Below are 24,422 nucleotides of genomic sequence, written 5' to 3' on the forward strand. Positions count from 1 at the left end.
GCAATTGTGAGGTCAAGCTGGAATCTAAGCAATGACACGTTTTCACAATTAAGAGGTTTTTAAAAAACTATTAAGTAAAATAGTTTAAATTGCAGCTCACTAAATGTCTTAGTGGGTGGACGTACTTGAAGCCTGATGCCCTGAGTTCTGTCCACTGTGAGTCATGTAAGTGGCAGTAAGAGCCAACTTCCTACGTTGTCTTGTGACCCCCACACCCATGGTGTGGCACACCCCACATGCCTGCACACACAGTAAGTACATGTAAAGATTCCAGGGGTCTCATACATAAAACAGAGGTTTGGAGCAAAGGAATGTTGGTGAATTTCTGTTGGCATTTTCAGAAGTGTCTGGTGAGTTTGTGTGCTTTCTGTTTTTGAATCATTAGGTATTTATGCAAGCTCTCTGATCAGGAGTTACGACAGAGTGCGGCTCGTAATATGGCTGACCTAATGTGGAGTACAGTGAAAGAGCCATTGGATACAACACTGTGCTTTGATAAGGAAAGTCTAGACCTTGCATTTAAATACTTTATGTCACCAACTCTGACCATGAGGTTGGCTGGATTGAGTCAGATAACAGTAAGCAATGCTTCCTTTGTTTTTGGTAACTCGTTTGTTTGCTTGCTAGACAAATGTAATAATGATACTAGAGAAGGACTTTATTATTCTAGGTTTAATGCATGGATTATTTTGTATTGCCTTCACAAATAATTTCTGTATTTTCCTTATTTTAAAAATGAGACTAGTGAGAACTAAAGTAATGGCACAGTGGTTGAGAGCATTTATTGTCCTTGAGAGGACCTGGTTTGATTCTCATCACCCATATGTAGGCTGACAACTCCAGTCCCATGGCATCTGATGCCTCTTTTATGGTGGTGCATTTACATATATTCAGGCAAACACTCATAAAATAAAAATAAATCTTTAAAACTAATTGATCTAAAAAACGAGATCAGAGTCTCATCATTGTTGCCCAGTTTATTTTGCTTATATTGTTCATTTAGCCAGTGTCTTAGTATATTGTCAAAGCTAGTCGTGAATTCCTACACTCAGGTGCTAGTTACCTGAATAACTGTGTGTGAGTGTGTGTGCGTGCGTGTGAGTGTGTGTGTGTGTGCACGTGCGTGCGTGTGAAGGGCAGAGGTTGATACCTGTGACTTCAGTTGCTTTCTCTCTTTCTTTGAAACAGATTCTCATAATGAATCTGAAGTGAATGGGCTTTAACCAGCATGCTTGGCCAGTACATCCTGGGCATTCTCCTTGGTCGCTCTGTGATAAACATGTGCTGTTTTATACAGCTTTTTAAATGCTGGAGATCCAAATTAAGGTCCTTATGCTTGCACTGTTTTAAGGCAAGAACTACTGTGCCATCTCCCTGGATAAATTTTTCTTTAAATTTTTTTTATAAGACTGTGTTATATGGTAGCCAGGTCAGTCTGATCTCACCATGTAGCCAAGGCTGGCTTTGAACGCCTGATCCTACTGCTTGAACATCTTGGCTGCTGGGATTGCAGGAGTGTACTACCACATCTGGCTATTTTAAAGTTATTATTATTATTGTTTGTAAAAAAAAAATCATGAGTTTGATCCACGTTTTGGCTCTATAGCCCAGGATGACTTTAAATGTAGGATTTCCTGCTTCTGCCTCTTGAGTACTTGAATCACATGTGTGCACCTGTTTAATGGTTAATTTTCACGCAGAAGCCACAGTTCATTGAGTAGCAGGTACATTTTAACTAAACTACCAAGTACTACTTAAAGTGGGTGAATCATAAAAACCTGTGTGTTTGAATGTGTAGGGTGGGGATAGGTGAAGACAAGCAGCTGACTCCTTTAGAGTGGGTGTGCTCTCAGTTTCCTCGCTCCTGGCTGGCTTGACTTCTTTCCATTGCTCATGTAGCTTTTGTAATGTCAGAACCCAGAAAAGCTAGCTTACTTAGGTGTGGGGTTTGTAAATACAGAAAGTGCTTCTGGCATTTCTCTCAGTAAAACTCAAGCCAGTGTGGCCTAGGAAGCCTTCTCTGAGCCTGTCCCCGATGACAGAAGGTGCTCTGACTAGATCGCATCAACCTCTTTTTCTTTACTCGGCTTTACTTTCTTGAATGTGTTTAATGAAATAAAGCATAAATGTTTCTATTACAAATAATTTTAGTATTTAACATAATAAAGTAGTATACTCATTGTTTTATGTCTTCTGTTTTATAATTGCCATCTTTTCAGCTGTGTTTTTATATATATAACCAGTTTAATTTATTTTATGCCACTTGCTAACAGTTTTGTTGTTCAAAGGACAATCCTTAATTTCTTTTCTTTAATCTTAGAATCAGCTCCATACTTTCAATGATGTGTGCAATAACGAATCATTGGTATCAGACACAGAAACGTAAGTAGGAGCATTAGTTAATACAGAGTTACACATTAAAAAAAGAGAAGACTGTACCCTTGGCTGGCCTGGAACTTACTGTGCAGACCAGGTTGGCCTCAGTTCTCTCTACTTCTGCCTTCTAAATACTGAGATTAAAGGTTTGTGCCACCATGCCTTGGCTGAAGTATGCCAATTTGTCATTGTTTTTATACAAATATAGTTGTGACTTTATTTGATTTCAGGTGTTTATTGGAAATCTTTACCTGTGGCTTCAATTTGTATGGAACAATACGTTCAAACATGTTGTTGTTGTTGTTTTTTTAAACATAAATACTTAAGTTGCTAGAGAGATGGTTTAGTGGTTAGGAGCAGTTGCTTCTTTTTCAGAGGTCCCATGTCAGTTGTCTGGAGCCACTTGTAACAGCAACTCGAGGGATCTCATGCGCTTCTCTGATCTCTATGAGCAGCAGTGCACATGTGTGCATGCACACACATACATATCACCCAGATGAATATATGTTTAAGATTCTTTAAGGGAAAACAAACATACACTGGAGCTGGAGAGATGGCTCAGTGGTTAAGAACACTTGCTTCCAGAGTTCTGGGTTCAAGTCTCAGTACCCTTTTTGGTGCTTCCAGCTACCTGTAATCAGTTGTCTCCAGGGAGTCAACACTCTTTGGACTTCCACAGACATGCACACACACACATATATTAACCTGACAAGAAGCTCAAATACATGAAGCATAGATGGGTGTGGTAGTACATGCCTCTAATTCTAACATTCGGTAGGTAGACAAAGGAGGATCCTTGATTTCCCAACAAATGTGAGAAAAAAGGAGTAGGGTGCAAGATATATTAAAGCCATAATGAAATATTACTTGGCCACTACATAGCTATAATAAAGAAATGTAGTAACACTTCCCTAAAGCGAAACATAAATTGAGTATAATGGCCTTCAGTCTTACTACTCATTATCTACCATGAAATATGTGATCATATGTTTTAGAGACTGGCACATGAACAAAACTACTTAAAAGTAGAAAATATCGGGCTGGTGAGATGGCTCAGTGGGTAAGAGTACCTGACTGCTCTTCCAAAGGTCCTGAGTTCAAATCCCAGCAACCACATGGTGGCTCACAACCATCTGTAACGAGATCTGACGCCCTCTTCTGGTGTGTCTGAAGACAGCTACAGTGTACTTACATATAATAAATAAATAAATCTTTTTAAAAAAAAAGTAGAAAATATCTAGATACTAATCAAAGTTATGTAGAGAAATAATAGATAAACAATGTAATGGAAAAAGAATGCAGTATTAATACATACTATAAGATAAACTTAAATGGATAAACAGTGTAGTATATTGACATGATGTAATACTATTAGGGAATAAGAAATACATACTACCACTTAATGAAAATTTGATTTATTGTTTCTAGAGTGATTATTCAACAGTTAAGAGCGCTTATGTTTTTCTAGAGGACCTAAGTTTAGTTTACTAATCCACATTGGGTGGTTCACAGCCACTTGTAACTGCAACTTGAAAGAATCGGTTGCCCTGTCTAGTCTCCACAGGCACGAACGAGGCAGGCATGCATCATCTATCTACATAGACAGACCCACAGATCCATGATTAAAAAAAGGTTTGGTTAATTTAATACTATTCAGCAATAAAAGAAAATGAAACTCAGTGATAGAGGTTTTGCCCACATGAACGAGGTACTATGTTTAATTCACACCACAAAAAAAAGCAAAAAGGAAAGGATTATGAATATAAATGATAATATAGAAGAGCCTGGGAAATAGGCAGACTATGGTATGACATAAATAAAACTAAAAACAAGCAAGGAAAAAACTGTAGGGCTGGGAAGATGGCTCTGTGTGTTCAGGACTGGGCCCAGTGCTTAGAAGGCAAAGATAGGGAGGGCATCCTTGGAACAAACTGGATGGCTAGAATAACTGAATTGGTGAGCTCTTGGCTCAATATATTAGATATGACACTCAGCATAAACCTCTAGTCTCCACACATGTGTTCACCCATATATATATATATATATGCATATATATATCCACATAACACCTACATACAGCACAGTACAGTGCAGGTATAAAAGATGCTCAGTGAAAGCTTTGGATGTAGCATGCACAGAGGCCATAGTTTCAGAGCTTGAGTCTGCTTGTATTCCTCAAAGCGCAGTGAAAGTAATAATATCATTTAATCCTGTTAATCTGAAATGTCTATAAACTGATAAATTATGAAAAGAAACGTAGAGTAATAATAAGGCTTGAAGTGAAAGTAAGGATTGACTTATTACAAATGGGCCAACAAGTAGGATTTTTCTGAAGTGATGGAAAAGTTTTTAAATCCATTAAAAACATTTCATTGAAAACAGGCGACTTTGGAGGGGTGGGGGTAGGGGATAGGTGGTTTTTGGAGGGGGAACCAGGAAAGGGGACAGCATTTGAAATGTAAATAAAGTAAATATCTAATTAAAAAGAAAACAGGCGAATGTGATAGTATAATATGCATATCTTAAGGTTTTAAAGGATACTCAATTTAGTCTTTAACAGTAGTCACACACTGTATTTTTATTTGCTCTAATTTTCTCACACGGTTTATACTATTTCTTACTAGTAAGGACTGTCTTTATCTTCAAAAGTAAAGATAAATGTTCATTCTAAAAATGATTCACTTTGGCCCAAAACAAATTGGTTTGGTTTTGCTTTTATTGAGACAAGAGTCGCTGTGTAGCTCTGGGTAACCCAGAAATGATTGCTCTAGGACATGAGGGCCTCAGATGTAAGGTGACCTCCTGCTTCTCCTAAGTGCTAGAGTTCATATTTCATATATTAATTATTAAAAATTAACCTTATGGATCGTATCTGTAGTAGATCTACTCAGAAGTAGTTAAAATACATTGGCACTGTATTGATTTTGTTTTTTTCTTTCCACTTTACAACTATATGCGAATGACTTAACCTCTTCAAGATGAGTTCTTCATTAGTGTTAGGAAGGAGACATGCAGGTTGTTATTGGGAACAATTCTTTTATGTGTTCATCTCTTAGGTAACACATACTTCCTATTTTGTTTATTAATTCATTATAGAATTGGTATTGGGAAATCTCTAAATGCTACAGTGCTACTGTGGAAATTAATTCATGAACACAAAGTTCTCATTTCAGGAGTTGGTGTTACATTAACTTTTCAAATGTTAATTGTTATAAATTCAAGGAATATGATGTTACATTTCAGTGTAGTTATGATTTGTAGTATTGTACTTTTTTTAAAACAATTCGAACTATATGGAAGTTTTTCTGGTGTCTTTATGGGAAAATGCTTTAAATAATATTTTTTCAATCATTTGGTTCTAGGTCCATTGCAAAAGAACTTGCAGACTGGCTTATTAGCAACAATGTAGTAGAACATATATTTGGACCAAATTTACATATTGAGGTTTGTAGACAATTGTTTCTTTTTCTTAATTATATAGAGAGACTTTAAAAAGTAACTATACCAAATTTTCCTCTTGTAGATTATTAAACAGTGCCAAGTGATTTTGAATTTCTTGGCAGCAGAGGGACGACTGAGTACTCAGCATATTGACTGCATTTGGGCTGCAGCACAGGTAACACTAACATTTCTTACCTACTTAATTTTTTTTTATAATGCTTCAAATGCTCCTATTGTATAAAAGGAGACCAAGATATGGGGAAGATATGGCAGGAACTCTTGAGGTTTCAGTTGAGTCTGTGTTTTCTTATGTTATTGATAGAATATAGGATATTAGAATCATTAGAACTGAAGGCTCGAGCCGTGCAGTGGTGGCGCATGTCTGTAATCCCAGCACTTGGGAGGCAGAGGCAGGTGGATTTCTGAGTTCCAGGCCCGCCTGGTCTACAGAATGAGTTCCAAACCAGCCAGGAACCCTGTCTCGGGGAAAAAAAAAAAATGTATGTTAAGTATGGCTGGAGAGATGGCTCAGAGGTTAGGAACACCTGCTACTGGGGGACTGATGTGTTGGTTCCCAAACCTACACATCAGCTAACTCACAAATGTTTGTAACCTGTGTTTCAGAGATTCTAACACCTATTCTGGCTTCTGAAAACACTCACACATAGGTGGCATCTCCTAAACAGAAACACACACACATACACACACACACACACACACACACACACACACACACACACACACACAAGCAGAACAAAAACCAAAGACCCAATAGTCATTCCCTTAGTTTCTACATGGTATTGACTCTAAATCCCCATGAATACCAAATGGACTTGGCACTTCCCATGCACCTTAGTGTCTGAGGCAACTTTTCTTATCCTTAGTGCTGTCGCACTTACATGTCTTATATGTACACAGTGCGCGCTCGCTCGCTCTCTCTCTCTCTCTCTCTCTCTCTCTGTGTGTGTGTGTGTGTGTGTATGCTGGGATTATAGGCATAAGCTAACAGCTTAAAACCAGGGATCTGTTTAGTCAGCCTGTCTCTCTTGTCTGTCTCTGTCTGTCTATTCTGTCATTGTATATTTTTCAAGAGATTTATTTTTAATTTATATGTAATATTGTCAGATCTCATGGAAGCAGAGTTATAGGCAGTTGTGAGCTTCTGTGTTGGTGCTGGGCGCTGAACCTAGGGACTCCGCAAGAAGAGTATGTGCTATTAATCAGGGAGCCATCTCTCTAGCCAGTTAATACTCTTTTTTTTTAAGACTATGATGTGTCATTATTTAGGTGGAAAATAATTAATGAATTCCCATTTACGGACATATTTTCTCCTGGTCATTCTGTGATAAATTAGAATAAGATAGTATCTGATAGTTATTCCTGACTTGTACAAAACTTCTGTATAGGACCAATGTCTACTGAAGTGTAGAATTAATACCTAAAGCAGACCTTTGCTTTTCTTGTGAGTACTAGGTCAGTGCCACTTTTTCCTTACTTTGTGTATTGTCATAAAGCTTCATTTTAATTTTTTTTGCAAATTTGATGGATGAGAAGACATTAGTATTTTATTTTACATTTATTGTATTATGAATGAGGTTGATAGTTTTTATTTTCTGTGACTATCTGTTTATATTCTTTGACGTTTATTAGTTGCCTTGTTTGATTATTCTTTTTAAACATTTATTTGAGAGAGAGGGCTCATACGGCATGGCACACACATGAAGTCAAAGGACAGCTTGTGCGAGTTGGTTCTTACCACCTACTGAGATTGCACTTAGTGGAGGATGTCTTTACCCCCTGAATCCATCTTAGTGGCCCACCCTTAGATTGTGTGTGTGTGTGAGAGAGAGAGAGAGAGTCATATCCAAACCCAGTGTCTCCTGTATCTGTTTCTTTGGGGTTCTCCCTTTAGAGCTGTCTTAGGTCATAAATATCTTTTGATTTTGATTGCTTTTATCCTGGAATATTTTTCTTTCCACATCAATTATGGCAATTTTGCTAGGTATAGTAGCCTGAGTTGGTGATTGTGGTCATTCGGAACCTGAATTTGTATATCTGTGCCTGTCTGAGTTTTAAAATTTCTGTTACTGTGATAGGGCTGCATTTGTATGTGTCTTGCAATTCTCCATTTTTTTTTGTAATTCTTTATATTTAGTGTTTTGATTATATGATGTGGAATTTTCATTTTGTCTTGTTTGTTTCTGGTTCTGTGTATTTACTGCTGTTTTGTATGTCTCTTGTACATGAATGGACCTTTTCTAATATCTAATGTTTGGGAATGTTTCATTTGTTTATATTGAAAATATTTTCTATGTGCTTTTTTTAGTTAAACTTCCTTTTTTAGTTTAATCCCAGACATTACAGTACCGTTCCTTTCCCTTTCCTTCTATGTTCTATATTTGTTTTTTTGTATTTACTGTTCATAGTTTTAAAAGCCTTTTTTTTTTTTTTTTTTACTCAAATGCAGCTCTTACTCCAGCTTCTCTCTTAAGCCTGATAGCCTGTCCTCTCTTTGTCCATTTTGACTGTGAGGCTTTCTAGTGACTTCTGTTTGCATTAGTGAATTTTGGTTTTAGCATCATTTAGTTTCTTTCTCAATATTTGTATCTCTTTTATTGAACTTCATTTTTATATTCTGTATTGGCTTCTTTATTCCATTTCAGTGTGTGCTATTTTGAAAGCCATACAGAAATTTATGTTTTTTCATTTCTTTCATTTATCACTTATTCTTTTAATTCTTTGGAATTTTGTCTAAGCAACCATTATTTTAGGCTATTGGGGATAGTACTGGTAGATTTTCGAGAAATGTTGTGATCCTTGTCTTCTTTGAACACACTGTTTTTGTTTCTATGAAGTAGATTTGGAGTTAATTATTCCAGTTGATGCAAACTTTAAGGCTAGGCTAAGAGATAGCCGTGCTCAGGCAGAAAGGTAGATGGACCTGAGAATAGGTTGTGGCCTGCTCAAGGTGGGCTGCCTCTCAGCCTTTGAATTTTATTTATTTTGTTTTGTTTTATGTGTGTAGATGCCTCTATGTACCATTTGCATGCCTGCTTCTCATAGAGGCCAGAAAGGACTGTAGGATCCCCTGGAACTAGAATTACAGAAGGTTGTGAGCTATCATGCGGTTGGCGGGAGTCAAACTCTCTGGAAGAGCAGCTAGTGGTCTTAACCACTAGTCATTCCTCCAGCTCATAATTTAAATTATTTTGACTTCTTTTGTATAAGCTTTCAACCAATTGATCCCCATTTGGTGGTTATTAATGTATCCTTATTAATTTCAGGAGAAGGGACTCACTTTGCCCTGGTTTTTCATGTATTTGCTTTGTGGAGAAGTTATTTCGGATTTTTTGGTTTTCTTTTAATTCTGAATCTGGTGTATTCATGTATGTATGTGTTCATTTACCTGTAGTTATGCAGAAGTATATTCACATGAAGGCCTGAGGGCTGTATGAGGTGTATTTTTTTCTCACACTCTACCTGTGGCCTGTCCATCCATCATCCCCCCCCCCCCTTCTTCCTTTTTTGATGCATGTTTTTTTAATTTAATCTAGAGCTCACTTAATCAGGTATACTAACCTGGCCAGCAGTCCCTGGGGATTCTCATATCTTTTCGCTGATTTTTGGATTACTGGTGCACTACTCTGTCTGTTTTTATATGCAAGCTTGGGATCTGAACTCAGGTCCTCATGCTTGGGATATATATGTGTGCTCTAGTGACTGGGTCCTTTGCAAGAGTCAGCAGTGTTCTTAACCCACTGAGCCATCTCTCCAGCCCTGGAATTCTTTCTTGTAACTCATACCTATCTCTAAACTTCCATAGTGTGTTTTGAGAAGTACCCCAATGAAAGTGAATTTTTCCATTTCAGCTATTGTAATTTTGATCTCTTTAACTTTTTGTTATGAAATTTTCCTACTGGTGATCTTTGTCCAAACACTGTATTGAAGGATTTTTTTTTTAATCCCTTTTGTTTGACTGTTGGGGAGGGCATATGTATGGAGGTCAGAGAACAAATTGCAGAAATCAGTTCTCTCCTTACACCGTGTAGGTATTGAGGATTGAGCTCAGGTTCTCAGGCTTGGTCTCTGGTCGGGATATGTGTGTGTGTGTGTTTACTAAAAGGTGACTAAACCAGCTCAGTCAGTCAACAGGGTCTCAAGAAAGGGAGTAAGGATTGAAAAAGAAAGACAGACACAATGATCTCATGACTCTGCCCACACTGAGGCTGAAGCAGGTTTATGTCTCTCCAGCCTGCTTATATCATTCCAGGTACATCCAAAAACATGGTCAGTTCTTAGATCAGAAAGTAATTAAGGAAAGTAGTGAACAAGGAGATCACACAAGAAAGTAATCAAGGGTAGTAGTAAGCCAAAGGATCCCACGAGGTAATAAGTAAAGTAGCAAGCAGAGAGATCACACAAGGTAGCAGTTCAGCAAAGCAGGAAACAAAGCCCCATGGTCTCTGTTTCTGACATTCTTATCTGAGCCTTCTTCCTTGTCTGATCCCAGTGACAAATGCCAGAGTCCCATGTCACCGAAAGCTCTCAACAGATAGGTATAGCTCTTAAAGGCCTCCATGTGTGTGAGGTGGAGGAACAGGTCCTGGCTGGCCTGGAAATCACAAGAGATGCATCTCCCTTTGCCTCTCAAGTGTTAGGATTAAGGGTGTGTGCCACCCATGTGCTTTTGAAAGGTTTTATAATAGAGATGTTGAAAAGTCTTTGTCCAGATGCTCTAATGGTGGTAAACCTTTTGAAACTCGAATTCTCCTCTCCTCTCCTCTCCCCTCCCCATTACATTTATTACATGGTTACTATTATATTTTTGTTGTATATTTTACATTTCTACTTTTTATTAAACAGATTTTTTTTCTATCATTTGGTTTAGTCTTGAATTATTTTGATAAGAATTTCTAGTATGTTCTTTAGAAATTGTTGACTATTTGTAATACACTGATAATCAGAATATAATCTACCTGGAAGCATTTTGCTTGTTACTTTTTTGTAGTTGTTGTTTTCTCAAATCAGTTTTTTAAACATTTTATGTAAAATTTTATGTGTATGCATGTTTTGCCTAAATGTATATCTGTGCACTACATGTGTGCAATGCCTATCAGAGACCAAAAGAGGGCTTTGGATTCCCATGGGACTGGAGATACACTGCCATATGGGTGCTGAGAATTAAGTTCTGGACTCTGGAGGTGCAGCCAGGTGCTCTTAGCTGCTGAGTCATCTCTTTAGTCTCTGTTCTTGTTTTTTTTTTTTTTTTTTTTTTTTAAACTTTTTAATTTATTATATGTAAGTACACTGTAGCTGTCTTCAGACACTCCAGAGGAGGGAGTCAGATCTCATTACGGATGGTTGTGAGCCACCATGTGGTTGCTGGGATTTGAACTCGGACCTTCGGAAGAGCAGTCGGGTGCTCTTACTCACTAAGCCATCTCACCAGCCCTGTTCTTGGTTTTAATTGTCTATATTATAGCCATTATTTTTAGTATTGGGTACCAAACCCAGGTTTTATATATTTCCCCAGGTATATATTTCCCCAATCTCTTCTAGTTTTTGTTGTTGTTGTTTTGTTTTTTGTTTGTTTTGTTTTTTAATGTTAATGCTATTGATATTAGGAATTCTAAAAACTTAGATATTATTTGTTTTTTTTTGTTGTTGTTGTTGTTTTTTTCTTGACTAAAAGTTAGTTGTAGTTTGTTTGGTTTAGATAAGTCAGTTAAATTTTACTTTTAATTAAAAAAAATAGTACCATTTATGCTATCCAGTAATTATTCTTTTTTCTAATGTATGAGATGCTTGTTGACTTTGCAACCTGGCTTTTTTATGTCATGTAATTAGTTTACTTTGGGCAGTTTGTTAAATGTTTGTCTTTTTACTTTAGCTGAAGCACTGTAGTCGATATATTCATGACTTATTCCCTTCACTCATCAAGAATCTGGACCCTGTGCCACTTAGACATTTACTTAATCTGGTCTCAGCTCTCGAACCAGGTGTTCACACTGAACAGGTAAGACGTTGAGAATATACCTGTACGTTTTGTTTTCTGCACAATGAGGATTTTGTGTAGTTGTTAAGATAACTTCACTTTTAATTAATGTACATTTAGATTTTTAAAAAGATGTTAAAATTTTTTTATATGTCTGCCCCAGAGCTTCTAACCTTAATTTCTCTCTTTTAGACACTGTACTTGGCATCCATGTTAATTAAAGCTTTGTGGAATAATGCACTTGCAGCTAAGGCTCAACTATCTAAACAGAGTTCTTTTGCATCTTTATTAAACACTAATATGCCCATTGGAAATAAGAAAGGTTAGTCAAGCATATTGTACCACAATAAGTTGTACCACATTTTGAATTTATTACTAAGGTGTTAAGTATTTTCTACTAGTACATTTTGTCCACTCGTATCAGAATATTGAAAATGCTGTAAACCCCACAACTCCATTGAATAAAGCCTTGTTCTCACACATAGAAAGCCCTACACCTTTGCTCATGTATCTCGCCACTGTCTACTACAAATGATGTGTAAAGTGACTTTAGCGGGTATTTGCAAGCCTGGAAATGGACGTTTGTGAAAGAAGTGTATGAATCAAAAATGAATTTTGTGTTTAGACTTCTAAAGTTCTAGAATAAACACAATATGAGGCACATTAAAATCACATGTAGGGGCTGGTGAGATGGCTCAGTGGGTAAGAGCACCCGACTGCTCTTTCGAAGGTCCAGAGTTCAAATCCCAGCAACCACATGGTGGCTCACAACCATCCGTAATGAGATATGACTCCCTCTTCTGGAGTGTCTGAAGACAGCTACAGTGTACTTATATATAATAAATAAATAAATCTAAAAAAAAATCACATGTGTTTCAGATAAAAGATACTTAGCATGTACTCAGCAGCCACCTTCCCTCACAGTGAAGTGTGGGATAGGAATCCTGTTTGGAATGGGAAGGATGCTCTGTATCAGATGGTTAATAAAGTGTTTCTGGGTACTGGTTTTTGCTGAATCTTTAAACAATGTATATATATTTTCAGAAGTTAGTAAATTTTTTCATGTTTAATTTTTCTTTTTTTTTTTGGGAAAGGAACAAAATGTTTTGTTAAGTAATTTTCAGATTAGAACACAATTCTGTGTTTGGATTTTTTACGTCAGAGTTTTTCTAACTTGTTGGTTGAATGTATGAGTAATTTCTAAAGAGTTTCTAAAACTATATACTTAAACCTAGCAGTTTCTTTGGGCATATGCTACTGTTGTAGAACTTTGTGTGCAGGCACCCACAGTAGGCAGCAGGCTTCCTTGTCCGTGTCTTACATAACCCTCTGTGCTCTCCCAGAGAAGCTCAGTCACTTAGAATGTTTCCCTCCTGTTTCTCCTTTTCCTTCAGAGGAAGAAGAGCTTAGAAGAGCAGCTCCTTCACCTTGTAAGTCAAGCCTTAGAATGCATGACAGTGTGACTTTGGAGTTCTGGTGGTCTTTGAGATTATTCATTTTATGTAGTGTATATATGTTTTTCCAGTTTATGCTACAGTCACAATTACATTTTGAGAAGAAGACAGATTTTTAAACTGTAAACTATTCATCTCACTTTTTCTTTTTAAATCTCTCTTGTGGAAGTCCTAAGCCTGCTAGACAGCAAACAACTAACTATACCAGTGAGCTATAACCCCATGCTTCCTCTTACCAGTTTTTTAAAATCATTAGTATTTAGATTTGAATGTTTTATCTTTTTTAGAAATAACAAATTTAGAGGTTTTATTTTTGGCTGGTTAGCATAAGGTTTGATAAATAAAGGAATCAAAGTGTGTTATCCTATCAGATGTATGTTAATTAAAATCAGAAACAAAAATGTAAAAATTTATTTTTAGGGTCCCCAGCAGCGAGTCCTCAAAGTAGTGATAACAGTGACACACATCAGAGTGGAGCCAGTGACATTGAAATGGATGAGCAGCTTATTAATAGAAACAAACATGTGCAGCAGCGACTGTCTGACACTGAGGTAAGGAAGTACTCAGAATCTCTTAAACAGAATTTGTGCCGTGTTTGTTATTTTAACTGAGAATGTAAATACTACTCTGGCATTTCTTTACATCTCTTTTGATGTTTTCTTGAGGGTTATATTCATTTCGCAGTATTCAAAGAAATATGGCAGGACTGTTGTTAGCATTTTAAAAAAGTATGTTGTGGCCAGGTAGTGGTGGTGCACACCTTTAATCCCAGCACTTGGGAGGCAAAGGCAGGTGGATTTCTGAATTTGGGGCCAGCCTGGTCTACAGAGTGAGTTCCAGGACAGCCAGGGCTACACAGAGAAACCCTGTCTTGAAAAAACAAACAAACAAACAAAAAAGGTATGTTGTGGGCTCAAAAGATAGAGCAAAGGTAAAGGCACTTGCCACCAAGACTGACAGGCCAGGGATCCCCGTGATCCACAGTAGAAGAGAACCAGCTCCTGTAAGTTGTCCTGTGAGCTTCACATGTATGCCCTAGCACATGTGCATATAGACACTTGTAATAAATAAAATCTAGTTAGCCAGTTTGTTTCTTTTTAGCTGGTCTGAATTTTTAAATATATTTGTTTATAAATACAGGAATCCATGCAAGGAAGTTCTGATGAAACTGCCAACAGTGGTGAAGATGGAAGCAGTGGCCCTGGTAGCAGTAGTGGGCGTAGTGATGGATCTAGCAACGAAGTCAATTCAAGCCATGCAAGCCAGTCTGCTGGAAGCCCTGGAAGTGAGGTGCAATCAGAAGACATTGCAGACATCGAGGCCCTTAAAGAAGAAGAGGAGGAGGAGGAGGAAGAGGAAGAAGAAGAAGAGGAAGAAGATGATGAAGAAGAAGAAGATGAAGAAGACGATGATGATGAGGACGACGATGATCATGGTCACAATCCTGCCAAAAATACTTGTGGTACAGAACTTCGAAACAGAAAATTAGAAAATCCAGCAGGCATTTGCTTGGGGGAATCCCAAGGCACATCTGAAAGGAATGGGACAAATAGTGGAACAGGAAAGGACCTGGTTTTTAATACTGAGCCATTGCCATCTGTAGATAACCGAATACGAATGCTAGATGCCTGTGCTCACTCTGAAGACCCAGAACATGGTATTTCAGGGGAAGTGAGTTCTGCTCATTTAGCACAAGGTTCTCAGGAGGCTTGTATCACACGAAGTGGGGACTTCCTTGGGGAGACTATTGGGAATGAGTTATTTAATTGTCGGCAGTTTATTGGTCCACAGCATCACCACCACCACCACCACCACCACCACCACCATCACCACCACCACCACCACCACCACCACCACGATGGGTAAGCATGCTTAAGAATAAATGCTTAGGGGCTGGCGAGATGGCTCAGTGGTTAAGAGCACCGACTGCTCTTCTGAAGGTCCTGAGTTCAAATCCCAGCAACCACATGGTGGCTCATAACCACCCGNAATGAGATCTGATGTCCTCTTCTGGTGCATCTGAAGACAGCTACAGTGTACTTACATATAATAATAAATAAATCTTTTTAAAAAATAGAACAAATGCTTAGTTTACATTTCTTGTAGTAAAATATTGCTAGTATTTCTTCAGTTGATATTTATTTTAGTTAAATACTATTTAGGAGTAGTGTAATGCAAAATATAAATGCAATTTTCAAATAAGTAATTTTAAATTTTATTGTTGTCATCTTAAAAGAAATGCAAAATAAAGGCTAAGACTATGATTGTTGCTAAGTGTACCTCAAAGGCCTTGGTTTACTCCACAACACTTCATACTTTACTGCTTAAAAGACCGTAAATACCTTAACCATTACATAACTAAAGTACTTTGCATTTTCTATTTAAACATTGGATAGTATGTGTATGTTTGCTTTTGCAAAGCTGGGCAGTAGATCCAGTGATTTGCTTGTGCTATGTATGCATGTGCCTAGCTTTCTTCTTGACTCACCTCAGTGTTTTCGGTAGAATCACAGTACATCTCTATTCAAAACAGTTTTTCTTCTCTGTGTAATGGCCACAGGTGCACAACAGATATTGTACTGTTTTATTAGGCAGCATAAATTTGGAAGCATAAATTGCTTCAACTCTTTGTAGCAATTCTCTGAAAGCACATGTAAGAACACTTGTGGAAATTTGGATTAAATATTGATGAAAAACATTGATATTCTAATTTTAGGTTATTATTAAGGATGATTGCACTGAAAGGTTTTTGTGTTTGTGAAGTATTATTTATTGTATTCAACAGTAAGTGATTCTGTTATTTGTGGAATTAAGTAGGACTAAGTCCTTAATTTTTTAAATTTTTTCTTTTCCTCTTCCTCTACCTCCCCTTCTTCCTCTTCCTCTCCCTCCTCCTCCTCTTGTTTTATTTATTATTATTATTATTATTATTATTATTATTATTATTATTATTTGAGATAGTATCTAACTGGGTAGACCAGGTTGTCCTCAAACTCACAAGAAATCCACCTGCTTCTGCTTGGGATGATAGGCTTGTGCCACCATGCCTGGAACCTTCTTTGTTTAAAAAAACAAAACAAACAACAATAGAAGTGTTATAGGATTATTGGGAAAATTTCATAGGCCGCTCTGTTTGCCACAAATGTGTAATTAACTTTTAACCTGCAATTTATTGTCGGTATAAGCAGATATCTTGGGTTGATGTTGAGAGAGGAAAGTTTAGTTTATCATAATTATCTATAAGAGAGGCTTGCTGTTTAGCCAAATTTTGTAAAATTCAGTTAAGTGAACTCTATATAAGTATGTTATTTTATTTTTATTTTCATCATGAAGGTATTCAAGTTTTTCAGGCACTGTTCTTTTAATTTTTTACTAATTTAGTTAATTTTTTTTAGTTTATGTGCACTATGGCTTTCCCTGCATGTATGTCCCCTGGAACCGCAGTTACGGACAGTTTTTAGCTGTAACTCTGTAACTCCAGTCCCAATGGGTATTGGGAATTGAACCTTCCTTTGGAAGAATAAATAGTGCTCTTAACTTCTGAGCTTTCAGATCAAGGCAGTGAGAGTTCCTTACTCTTGCCACTGTGGACCTTTTAGAACTAGATGATTCTTTTGTTTTGAATTCATAACTGTTTGGATGCTTCTTGGATATTGTTTGTGGTTTTGCAGAATCCTCAGTTCTTGTCTATAGATGTCAGTATCCCTCATTTGTAGCAATAACAAGATAAAAAATGTATTTAGACATTGTTAAATATCTGTGGGCTAACTCAGCACTGATGAGTACATTTGGTTATTGTCTCATCTAGATGTACACATTACCAGCTGTCCCTAGCAGTGCTGATGGTGTGTGGTAAAACCAAGGTGCAGGGAGGACACTGAGTTTCAAAGGCTGCATGTTGTTCATAGGGCTCATCCACTTCCATAATAATTAGCTCTTCAGTGTCTACCTCTCAAGTTTAAATAATTGCACTTCTCATTCGGCCTTTTTCATAATCTATTGCTTGTCAGTCTCTGAATCAATCCTGACCTGAACCTTTCATTGTTTTTCGTTTTGTCTTTGATATCATGACAAGTACCCAGCGTGGTATTATTTAGAAACAGTGCACGCCAGTAGCTCTTTGTTGAGTTGAAGGAAATTAATTTGGAGACTGGAAATTTTTTGGTGGTGCTGAGGGTTAAGTGCAGGGCATTTTCCGTATTAAGTTTGATCCATACTTTTGAGTCCTCCTCAGGAAATGTCAAGTCTACATAGATTTCTAGTTCGTATATTGGTGTAGTTTTTAAGTGTCTCAATATTTTATAAGGTTAAAATGTTTCAACCTGATGCCGGGCGTGGTGGCGCACGCCTTTAATCCCAGCACTCGGGAAGCAGAGCCAGGAGGATTTCTGAGTTCGACTCCAGCCTGGTCTACAAAGTGAGTTCCAGGACAGCCAGGGCTATACAGAGAAAACCCTGTCTCAAAAAACNAAAAAAAAAAAAAAAAGTTTCAACCTGTCTCTACTACTACACCACACAGCTTCCTTTCTAATGATATAATAATTTGTGCTAAATGTAACAGAAGAGAGTTAGAAAAGTTTATAGCAAGACACAGTACTATATATCTCAACCTCAGTAGTTGGAATACTTAGCCAGGTGTATCTCTGAGTTTGAGGCCAATCTGGTCTACATAATGAGTTCCAGAAAGCCCAGAGATACATAGGGAGACTGTTTTAAAAAACTAAAAAAAAAAAAATGCTTATGATGTGTGATGAAATTATAGTTTCAAGGGTTGTTATACAGGAGAGCTTGCATAGCCTTCAGTAGGACTTGAATTTAATGCCTAGCACCCTTCCTCAAAACAAAGTTTGTGATTATTAAGTTTATGTTTTTCTGTTTTTTGTAGACATATGGTTGATGATATGCTAAGTGCAGATGATGTCAGTTGCAGCAGTTCCCAGGTCAGTGCAAAATCAGAGAAAAATATGGCTGATTTTGATGGTGAAGAATCTGGATGTGAAGAGGAGCTAGTTCAGATAAATTCACATGCAGAACTAACATCTCATCTCCAACAACATCTTCCCAATTTAGCATCTATTTATCATGAACATCTTAGTCAAGGTAAGTAAATATTACCTTGTTCAAAGCAGCATTAATTTAATTGCATGGTTAAAAAGAATAAACTGTTACTGTTATATTTAAATGGTTTTGCTAAAATAATTAAAAACTAACTTTTCCCCAAGAGAATAAAATCCTAATTACTCCATTCTGAGTATAAAAGAAGCCTTTTTGTTTGAGGTACTGGAGTTGAATAAACAAGGGTATTTTACATTGTTAGCAGTTATTCTGCTATTGGGGTGGCATTTTTATCAAGTGATGTTTGAATGAGAAAGACAATACATAAGTAAATATAGAAGTAAAATAAACAAAATATGATTACAATAGAGTTTACTTTTAGGAATTTAGAACCCACAGATAAATACAATATAAAAGATCTTCACAAAAGTGTATGGTTCTATTTAAGTGAAATGTCTTAGAGTTTTCAGATCGGTAGAGACACGTGCGGATTACTTGGAATTATGGAGGGCAGGGAAGATAAGAGCAGAGCACTGCTAAAGGACAGGGTTTATCTGGTGATGAAATGGTTAGTCAGATCACCCTAAAGTGAATTTAAGACAGTCCCCACACTCATGGAGGGAGAGGGAACCTCAAAACTTGAAGCCAGTCTATAGTTACAGAATGCAGTCCTCTGTCCCCAAACCTCAACAAAACAATAATAGAGCAAGACGATGAAGAAGACCAATAACGAAGAAAGGAAAACAAAAAGGGGAAAATGTTTAGAATTGGCAATTTAAAGATCTTTAATTCTTTTCTTGATTATATACCATCAGCAGATACCAGCTTAGGTTTTGGAATGATAGAGCATTACAATGTAAGGAAACTTGGTAGATTGGGTTTTTGGTAAAAGGACTGTAGAAGGAATATGTTCTTTTGTAACAATGCAGTAATTTCATGTGTTCTTTCTAAGTAATTTATTGTATTGTGATTGTGCTGTTTCTTTCTACTTTAGAGCTTCCAGACTGGATTCAATTCCATGTTTATCACATTGTTACCATTCGTTTGTCACATGTTAATCCATATGGTTATGTATTACTGTTCCAAACTCATTTTACAAGCGTTTTAGTCCTCTAGTGAACCCCTCCATTGAGATGAGCAGTTAAATTTGTGTCTGCAATCCAGGAATGATAGATGCTTATATTCTCAGGTTCTTAGGTAGATGGAGAAGGTTTTCTGTAGCTGAGTAGTCTGAGGTCAACTTGGATCGCATAGTAAACCACTTTCTCTAAAACAAACAAATAAAAAAAAACCTGGACCAAAGATTTCATAAAAGAAGATATGTAGAAAAGATTATAGTATAGTCTATATTAGTTAGTACTATATACATATCAGAATGCATAAAAATCAGGGTTTGCATTAAGAATGTACAACAAGGCTCAGTTGTTAAGAGCATTCATTGACTATTCTTCTAGGAGACTCTGGTTCAATTCCCAGTACTCATATGATGTTTTCAAATGTATGAAATTCCAGTTCCAGGGGATCTGGCATCCTCTCACACATAAACATGCAGGTGAAATACCAGTATACATAAAATAAAAATAAATCTTTTATAAAAGAATGTATAATATTTGGAATATAAAATAACAGCCACTTTCGAGAAACATTTTATTAGAACATCTTATTTGTAAATTAGGTTTTTTTTTTTTAAATTAAATTGGCTATTTGAAGTAAATCATCCAATTTCTATTTTTAAAAAGATTTATTTTAATTTTTTTTGAGTGTTGGTGTTTTGCCTGTATGTATGTCTATTCATTGTCAGTGGAGGTCATAAGAGTCTCAGATCCCTAGGGAATGGAGTTAACAAAATGGTTGTGAACCACCATGTGGGTGCTGGCATTCAAACCTGGGTTCCCTAGAAGAACAATTAGTGCTTTTCCCACTCTCCCTTTTTTTACCTGAGGTGTACTGGGGGTTGGCAGTAGCAGGATCTCATCATATAACTTTGCTGGCCTGGAACTATCTGTCTCTTCATCTGAGTGCTGGAAGGAAAGGCATGTGATATGCTGCTGTGCTCTACTCTGCTCTCTGCTCTTCTCACTGCTCTTCACCTCTTTCCCTCTTTCTCCCCTCTACTTCTGCCCTCCCTCCTTCCCTTCCTTTAAGCAAAACAGGTTTTGTTTTTGTTGTTTATGTTTGTTTGTTTTGTTTTTTGAGACCGTGTGTCTGTGTGTAGCTCTGGCTCTCCTGGAACCCTGCCTCTGCCTCCTGAGTGCTGGGACTGAAGAAGGCATGCACAAACTAAGGATAAGGATTTTAAGTGATTATACCAAAGAACATCTACTGGAATATCCAGTTATTAGTCTTATTTCAGATTTATATATATATATATATATGTATATATATACAATACATATATTTATACATATATGCCTCATGACTTCTAGATATTCGTATAATTCTTTTGATATGATTCATATTTATTTATATATAAGTATATCTTATATTTATTAAAAAGAGTAGAGAAAATAGAAATGAAAACTACTGTTTTACTTTAGCATTCACTATAAACATACCTATTGATGTTCATTCATTAGTGAAAGAACTGTGTTGATATATTTTATAATCTCAAAACTTACTGTTAGAGTTAGGATTGGTTAATTTGCAAATTCTGTAATTGCTGATTACATTCAACTGTCTTGCTCTCTTTTAGGACCTGCAGTTCATAAACATCAATTCAGTAGTAATGCTGTGACAGATATTAATTTGGATAATGTTTGCAAGAAAGGAAATACTTTATTATGGGATATAGTGCAAGATGATGATGCAGTAAGTTGTATAGTAAATCCAAAGAACATAAAAATCACAGCAAAATGGAATCAGGATAAGTGATAACTACATGTATTTTATTTTTGTAGATTAATCTTTCTGAAGGATTAATAAATGAAGCAGAGAAACTTCTCTGTTCTTTGGTTTGTTGGTTTACGGATAGACAGATTCGAATGAGATTCATTGAAGGCTGCCTTGAAAATTTAGGGAACAACAGGTAAAGACGAATTACAATTTTTTCTTGTTGAGTAACAGTGTTTTCTGTGCCTTTGTGTAGAATAGGTGTACTATTCAAGTTCTGTTACAAGGTCAATACCCCTTTTTATTCAGCATCCAGGTTAGCTTATTTCTCACATAAGGAAAAGAATAGTAACAGTTTCTTTAATTTTTAAAAAGTGATTAGCATGTATTTATCTTCAAGAAAATGAGACTCATTGTGATACTTTGACACATAGCTTATATTTTTTTTGATCCTGGCAACACAGCTGCACTTTGTTTTCAAATTGCATTAAATGTTCTTGAGCTTTCTTATGTTGTATATAAAGAAGTTAAATAAGTGAAATTAACATATAACATGTAAACATTTTAGAAACATTTGTTATTCTAAGGAAATGAAGTTGATTTTTTTTTTTTTTTTTGCTTTTGTTTATTTTTTCCTCTTTGGCCTCACCTTCTAAAGTATATAAAAGATTGAGGTTAGGGACTCATGGAGGTGAGTACATAGTGTATAAAGTTTTTATATGTCATTCATATTCTAATAAACAGATTTTTACAAAGTACAACATACTATGTATTGTTGTCATTCACACCTGTTATCCCGGCTCTTGAGAGGCTAGGATAGGAGGATTGTGAATTTGAGGCCAGTCTGGACTACATACTGAAACTATGTCTCCGTGGGTGTGAAGACTGAGATCAGAAAGAGATGTCTCTGACATGAGTTGCCTGTTTCTATGACATCTGGCATTAAGCTGCGCATAGCTGAGTTCCATTGGAGAGTGGTTTCACACGTAGCACAGCAGCTGCCTTGTGCCAGTGCTTGAATGCCAGTTCTCCACACAGAGGTTATTTGGGAATAAAGAAATGGCCAGAGGGTAGAGATGCTGCTGCTAAGACTGAAAGTTAATGTGTTCTTTTAGATCTATACAGTGGAAAAGGGAACAGACTTTAGAAAAGTCACCCTCTAACCTCTGTACCTGTGCAGGTTTGTTGTGGCAAATGAAGCCCATACCCACAAACACAAACTAAATGTACTTTTGTTTTTTGTGGGTCCCCCCCCCCCCCCCAGGCTTGGTTTGGTTTCTCTGTATAGCCCTGGCTGTCCTGGAATGCACTTAGTAGACCAGGCTGGCCCCGAACTCAGAAATCCGCCTGCCTCTGCCTCCCAAGTGCTGGGATTAAAGGCGTGTTTTTTGGAGAAAATTTATTATTACTGTTATGTATGTTAGTGGTTTGCCTGTTTTTCTGTGTACACCATGCTTTTGCCTACTGTCTGTACAGGCTAGAAGTGGGTGTAGGGTCCTCTGCAGCTGGAGTCACGTCACACGTGCTTCTGAGCTACTGTTTGAGTGTTGGGAATGAAACCTGGGCTCTCTGGAAGAGCATCCAGAGCTTTTAACCACTGAGCTGTCTCTCAAGCCCCAGTCTTTTTCTTTTTAAAAAACTATTTGCATTCAATACACAATTCTGAAATTTGCTTTTGTGATTTATAATGATGTTCTCAAAAAAATATTTTTTTTGTTTCTCATTGATTTTATTTTTGTAAAGACAAGTGAAATTGGCGTGTTTTTTAGTATTACTAGTATTGTGCCACCTTTTTTTTTTAATGAAAAATAAAATCAGCATGTGTAAGGTCTCTTCTATTCACATCAACACATTCACATATACAGTATATACCTAGAAACACAACCAGTTATTCTGTGCCAGTGAGATAATCCAGTGTGATAAAAGCACGTGCTGCTTGGCTTGAAGCCTGGGTTTGATCTTCTGGACCCAAATCCTGCTTCCACTGCTTACAACTTATGCATTGATCTTCACATACATGGCTTGCGTGCACACATGGAAGTAGCTGTCTATTGTTTTCAATTTTAAACACAAACACCACCTATTCTTTAGGAAGCTTGAAAGAGGTCTATTTAATAATGATTCTAGGTTTTAGACTGTAGATACAGGTTAGGTGATAGAGTGCTTGCTTAGTCTGTAAAAACCTAGAGCTAATCCCCAGCACATAGACCAGGCCTAGTGGCTCATAGGTCATCAGTCAGGTCACCCGGCTTGCTTGAAAAGTGATTTTTCTCTTACTGAGCCATTTTTATTGACAAACATGTTTGAGTATTTCAGAACACTTAGAAATTTTAAATATTTATTCAAAGTATTTACTTAGTTCTTAGATATCATTATCTTTATTACTGTTCTATTACTCTTTAGTTTATACCAGTATAGTGTGTTTCTACCCTCTTTTATTAAATACTGTTTTCTAGTTTTTATAATACTTTTTCTTTCTTTATCCTTCAAACTTTTATGAACCATATATTTTCATATTCCTTGAAAATCTTGCCTTTAAGTTCTTTAGCTCTTTTTAAGAGCAACTATGTATTTAGTATGTACTTTTATGTATAGATTTTAATTCATAAAACAAAGGTTGTTGCACAGCAACCTCCTACCTACTTTTACTACACACACAGTTGTACCCAGGACCTTACAGATCTTAGGTAAATAGGGCACTGTTGTGTTGTTTCCCAACCTACAGGTAAGTACTTTACCAACTCAGCTGGCACCTCAACACCTTTTCTTAGATTTTAGAGTGATTCCGTTTCTTTTAATGTTCTTCTATGGAATATGAAGTGCAATTTTACTAGAAATACAGTATATGTATGGCAGTGATCAGTTTCAATATAAATAGTAATTTGGGAAAGAGAATAACTATGATAAACATTTTCAAGAAGAAAAAAATACTTTAAAAGGCCTTTTTATCTTGGTTTTAAACCCAGATATTTTTACTTTATTTTATTTCATTTTATTTTTTATTTTATTTTGTTGGGTTTTTTTTTTTGTTTGTTTGTTTCCAGACAGATTCTCACTGTGTAGCCTTGTCTAGCCTTGAATTCACAGTCTCCAAAATGTGGGAGTTCACCCAACATTACTGCCCTCTGTGTCTTAAGTCTTGGTTCGAAGGTTTTGAACCTGGAATTTTCTGTCTACACACATAAGTTAGACATTAGAAACAAAATCAATTTTATAAGGATATATGTATGATACATTAAGAACATTTATACTTGAGATTCTTTTTTTTTTTT

The 24,422-nt window shown here is 36.6% G+C and overlaps 1 protein-coding gene across 4 annotated transcripts in view; it reads left to right on the forward strand.

Moving 5' to 3' along the window:
• The window catches only part of Usp34 (ubiquitin specific peptidase 34), a 189,400-nt gene that overhangs the window by 46,124 nt on the left and 118,854 nt on the right, over window positions 1–24,422 (forward strand). For 3 of the 4 annotated variants that reach the window (XM_029483281.1, XM_029483283.1, XM_029483282.1), the window contains exons 7-18: window positions 386–578; window positions 2,321–2,382; window positions 5,739–5,820; window positions 5,900–5,992; window positions 11,708–11,833; window positions 12,005–12,134; window positions 13,207–13,242; window positions 13,687–13,817; window positions 14,407–15,128; window positions 18,152–18,366; window positions 21,014–21,129; window positions 21,219–21,346. In XM_029483281.1, coding sequence (XP_029339141.1) covers window positions 386–578; window positions 2,321–2,382; window positions 5,739–5,820; window positions 5,900–5,992; window positions 11,708–11,833; window positions 12,005–12,134; window positions 13,207–13,242; window positions 13,687–13,817; window positions 14,407–15,128; window positions 18,152–18,366; window positions 21,014–21,129; window positions 21,219–21,346 — 2,034 coding nt within the window. The remainder of the gene's footprint in view (window positions 1–385; window positions 579–2,320; window positions 2,383–5,738; window positions 5,821–5,899; window positions 5,993–11,707; window positions 11,834–12,004; window positions 12,135–13,206; window positions 13,243–13,686; window positions 13,818–14,406; window positions 15,129–18,151; window positions 18,367–21,013; window positions 21,130–21,218; window positions 21,347–24,422) is intronic. The other variant, XM_021175769.1, reaches the window with a different exon arrangement.

Source organism: Mus caroli, chromosome 11 (genome assembly GCF_900094665.2).
Source record: "Mus caroli chromosome 11, CAROLI_EIJ_v1.1, whole genome shotgun sequence".
NCBI classification, from domain to species: Eukaryota; Metazoa; Chordata; class Mammalia; order Rodentia; family Muridae; genus Mus; species Mus caroli.